General features: G+C 37.6%; 1 protein-coding gene across 1 annotated transcript; it reads right to left on the reverse strand.

The window, feature by feature from the left end:
* Positions 1–161: 161 nt before the first annotated feature.
* Positions 162–2303, reverse strand: LOC118757045 (the record flags this gene model as incomplete). The annotated part of the gene is made up of 1 exon (XM_036491774.1): positions 162–2303. A coding segment is annotated over exon 1 (2142 nt), but the record flags the coding sequence as incomplete, so codon positions are not given.
* Positions 2304–4105: the final 1802 nt, after the last annotated feature.

A 4105-nucleotide genomic window follows, 5' to 3' on the forward strand; every position in this document is an offset into this window, starting at 1 on the left:
GTCTGTGGTAAAGGAAAATTATCTATAGCTTTGGTTTTATCGGTACTAGGTCTAATCGTACCGTTCTCTAGTATATACCCAAGGAATTGTATACTTTTTTTGAGGAATTGGCATTTTCCCCAATTAACCCTCAAACCCTTGTCGCTCGCTAGCTTCAATACCTTCCTTAATTTCTCTATAGCTTCTTCCTCAGTCTTAGCCGGGATCACCAGATCATCCATATAGGCAACTACTGTCCCATCCCTAATAAAATCATTCAAAATTGCATGGATGTAACGACAAAATACTGCTGGTGAATTACAGATACCAAAAGGTACATACTGAAATTCACACTGGCCACTATGAGTTACGAACGCTGTGTATTTGCGGGAACTTTCATCCAGCGGTACATGGAAAAACCCATTGGCCAAATCTAAGGTCGTGTATACATTCGCTTCTCTAAGCCTCTCTAGTGCGTCATCGATTAAGGTCATAGGGAAGTTATCGCGTATGATTTTCGAATTCAACTTACGATAGTCGCAACAAAGTCGTTTTGTGCCATTCTTTTTTGACACGAGCACCACAGGTGAGGCATAGTTCGAACAGCTTGGGCGTATTATGCCTTCATCCAGCCACTGTTCGACTTGTTTGTCTATAATTTTTTGTTCTTCATATGACACCCTTCGCGGCGGTTGATAGACAGGAACTTCGTCAGTAAGAATGATTTTCATGTTCACTGAAGGGCTATTATCCTTCGTTGGCTTGTACTCATCTATCATTTGCCTTACCGCACTAGCCAATCCCTTATTAAGGTGAGCTAAGTCATAATCTGGTTCTTCCCTACTGATATTAAAACATGAGTTTGAAAAAATATTTGCCATCGGATCGTCGTCCTTTGGTACAACCGTTTTTGCTACATCTTCGTTATCGACGTTACTCGACGCCACAATTCTATCTCTAAATTCAATATTATCGTCTAGAACCAGCATGTCAAAATATTTAAAAATGGAAGTACCAAGAATAATTTCATAGCTCATGTCACCTGCTTCTACTATGTGGAACGTCAAGTTTACTGGGCTTTTATCTATTTGTACCTTTATTTCACAACTACCCCTAGTCGATATTCTGGATGCACCAATACCAAACAGTTGCCGTCTTTCTGGAACCAGTTGAATAGATTTATCCAACTTGTTAAATATTTCGCATCTCATTAAACATAAGCTACAGCCTGTATCGATTAGAGCCCATACGTCAATGCTGCAAACTTTTATCTTTTTAAGTTTTAAGTTAGTTTTGGGTGCTTCACCAATTGAATTAACGTGACTCTGTTCACGCTTTGTGCCCGTACCCTGTTGATGTTCACGCTTTGTACCCGTACCCGTTTGTGTTTTGCATTCGAAAGACCTATGTCCAATTTGTTGGCATTTAAATTCTCTTTGTTTGCAATCTTTCGCTAAATGCGAAAATTCGCCACATCTATAACATCTCTTTTCGATTTTTGCTGGCAAAGAAGAATTTACGTTTTCTTGTTTGGGCCTGTTATATGGTTCAACCTTCTTAAAACTATCCACTCGTGATTCCTGCTTAATCTTTTCGAAAATGACTATTTGCTCTTTCAGCTCACTTATGGTTTTTGCCTGATAAAGTACAGCCTTACTGAATTTAGAACCAGGAATACCATCGATAAAATATTCCAATAAACTTTCTTCATCTAATCGAACCGATTTGCCTATCTCCATCAACGCATACAAATACTCGCGATATGATTCGCCCTGCTTCTTGTGTCTTTTCCCTAATATTTTGTGAACATCACCTGCGGACAGCTTATTACCAAACTCTTTACTGAGAGACAATTTCAAGCAACTCCAATCCCGTAACCCAGTTTGACTACTTACGAAAAGTTTAGCAGCACCACGTAACAATTGTTTTGCGTATATAAATTTGTGAATCTCGTTCCAGTTTACGATTTCAGCATTCTCTTCTATTTGCTCGATCCACTTCTTTATGTCGGATGTGTCGGAACCATCAAAAATTGACAAGCTTTCCTGAATATCTTTAAAAGTGAAGTGCGCGGTACTTACCGGCGCAGGCGATGGTCTGGATGGAACTTCAATTACGGATTGATTCGGCTGGGAATCACCATCTTCATCTTCGTCTTCATCCTCGTCGTCACCATCATCAATCAGGCCTAAATGTTGGAGTAGTCTTTCCCTAAGCTCATGTTTGCGTCCAACCACTCCTAACCCTAGCTCTCTTAATTTTTCTTTTAAAGTCACTACTGTCATTTTTAGGACTGCGTCCGCGTCTATTGCACCTGTGTCCATTTTTGCTATACTTATAATATAAACGTATCGATTATATTACTATTTAAGCCTTAAATCTGAATGCAACGATTTAAAAATATACCTTGCGGACATATAATTATAGTGGTTTTGTTTTAACGCAATTAAAAATCAAAGTAATTTCGCTCTGCTATCATCGACAGTCTTTTCAACCATATAAAACGATATATAAGTAATTGTACGATGTGAATAAAATTTAAATGATCGACAAATTACACATAAATAAACATACGTAAGTAATTTAATTACACCTGAAATCTTATACTCTTTAAATCGTATTTTATGAAACAAAATTAATCAATTCGAACATCAATTAAAACATAGACATCTTTTGGCAACACATTCTAATCAGAAATTTCATTTCACAGGTATTTGTTTTTATTTTACGCTTCTTATTGGTATGCTTATATGTGATTGTTTATTGGCGTACCTACTCCAGTAAAATTCTTATAGCTTCAATTTCGCATTACATCTATCTGCACATACATATGTGCATAATAACACAAAGGTTTTACTTTCAAAACATTCACGCCATATAAATACACATAAATGCACGAATTCCAATTATATTTGCAGCATATGCACTGCTTTATCTACACTGTCAACTTCTAATTAGAATTGTGTTTTCTTTCAACTTTCAACACTACACTATCTTCTTTACAAATTTCGCAACTTCTATATTTTGCTTCTCAATATAATTTCTGTATTCTTCTTTACTATTTAACTTCTTTACCTTCTTATCGTGTTCTTTCTACCTAAGATCACCTTCGTTTTTCCTTCACTTGAAAAATGTTCGTCTTCTTCTTATTCGTCTTTAACTTCTCATTTATTTCGCTTCGCCTTCTTGCTGCTTGCTTCCAACTCTTCTTCTGGTATACACCTGCTGCTGCCGCTAACGTATGTGATTGTTCTCTGCTTCTACCAACTTCGCTGCTGAAGTAAACGTTCTAGTCGTAAACGTTCGTAGTAGTGGTGGTGGGTTTGTCTACGCTGCCGTCTACGATTGAGCTATGTTCATAACAACTTGTATGATGACGAAGTTGCTGCTGTGATCGCTCTGCTCGTACCAATTCACATATGTATTTGTTCACTTCGTGACGAAAATTCGTATGTATACTAATGAATGTTGCTCGTAACAACTTGTATGATGACGAAGTTGCTACTGCAGTTGTTCCATTCGTATTATATGCGTTCGCTCTGTAGCAATTTTGAATGCGTCGTTGCTAAAGCAGAACTGCGTTTTGTTGACGTCGCTGAGGTCCTGATCTGCTGGCGTCTATGAGGTTATTGTGCTGCTTTTACGTAACTGTGCTTGCATACCTCCGTTGATTTGATACATGTGTTCTTACATATATATTCCCATGTAGATATATATGTAACGGTGAAAAAATGGTGTCACCTTTGGGCACAAATGCGTGTTGTTGTTGGTGCAGCAAACGCAAATGTCAAATTTGCAAAGGTTTTAAGAATTTGGTTACCTTAAAATTGATTATGCAGCCGCAAATTTTCTTTTACTCAGCTTTTGCCGGCATCAAACGCAGACGTCACTCTTCTTTGATTTCTGCAGTTTTGCGTGTTTCGCGCGCAGTCACTACTTTTTCGCTTGGCTCAGCTTTGCTTGCATGAAATGCAGATGATATTTTTCTCCGGTTGGCTTATCCCGGGACGAGCCCCCAAAATGTGGATTTGTTTAATACGTCGTTTTATTTAATGTATTTAATATCTCTTTATTGAAACATTTACATTAGGTTGCACACGTATGTACTTAATTTAATTAAAGTAAT

The sequence above is a fragment of the Rhagoletis pomonella genome, unplaced genomic scaffold (genome assembly GCF_013731165.1).
Source record: "Rhagoletis pomonella isolate Grant_MI unplaced genomic scaffold, Rhpom_1.0 Rhpom_scaffold_13920, whole genome shotgun sequence".
NCBI classification, from domain to species: domain Eukaryota; kingdom Metazoa; phylum Arthropoda; class Insecta; order Diptera; family Tephritidae; genus Rhagoletis; species Rhagoletis pomonella.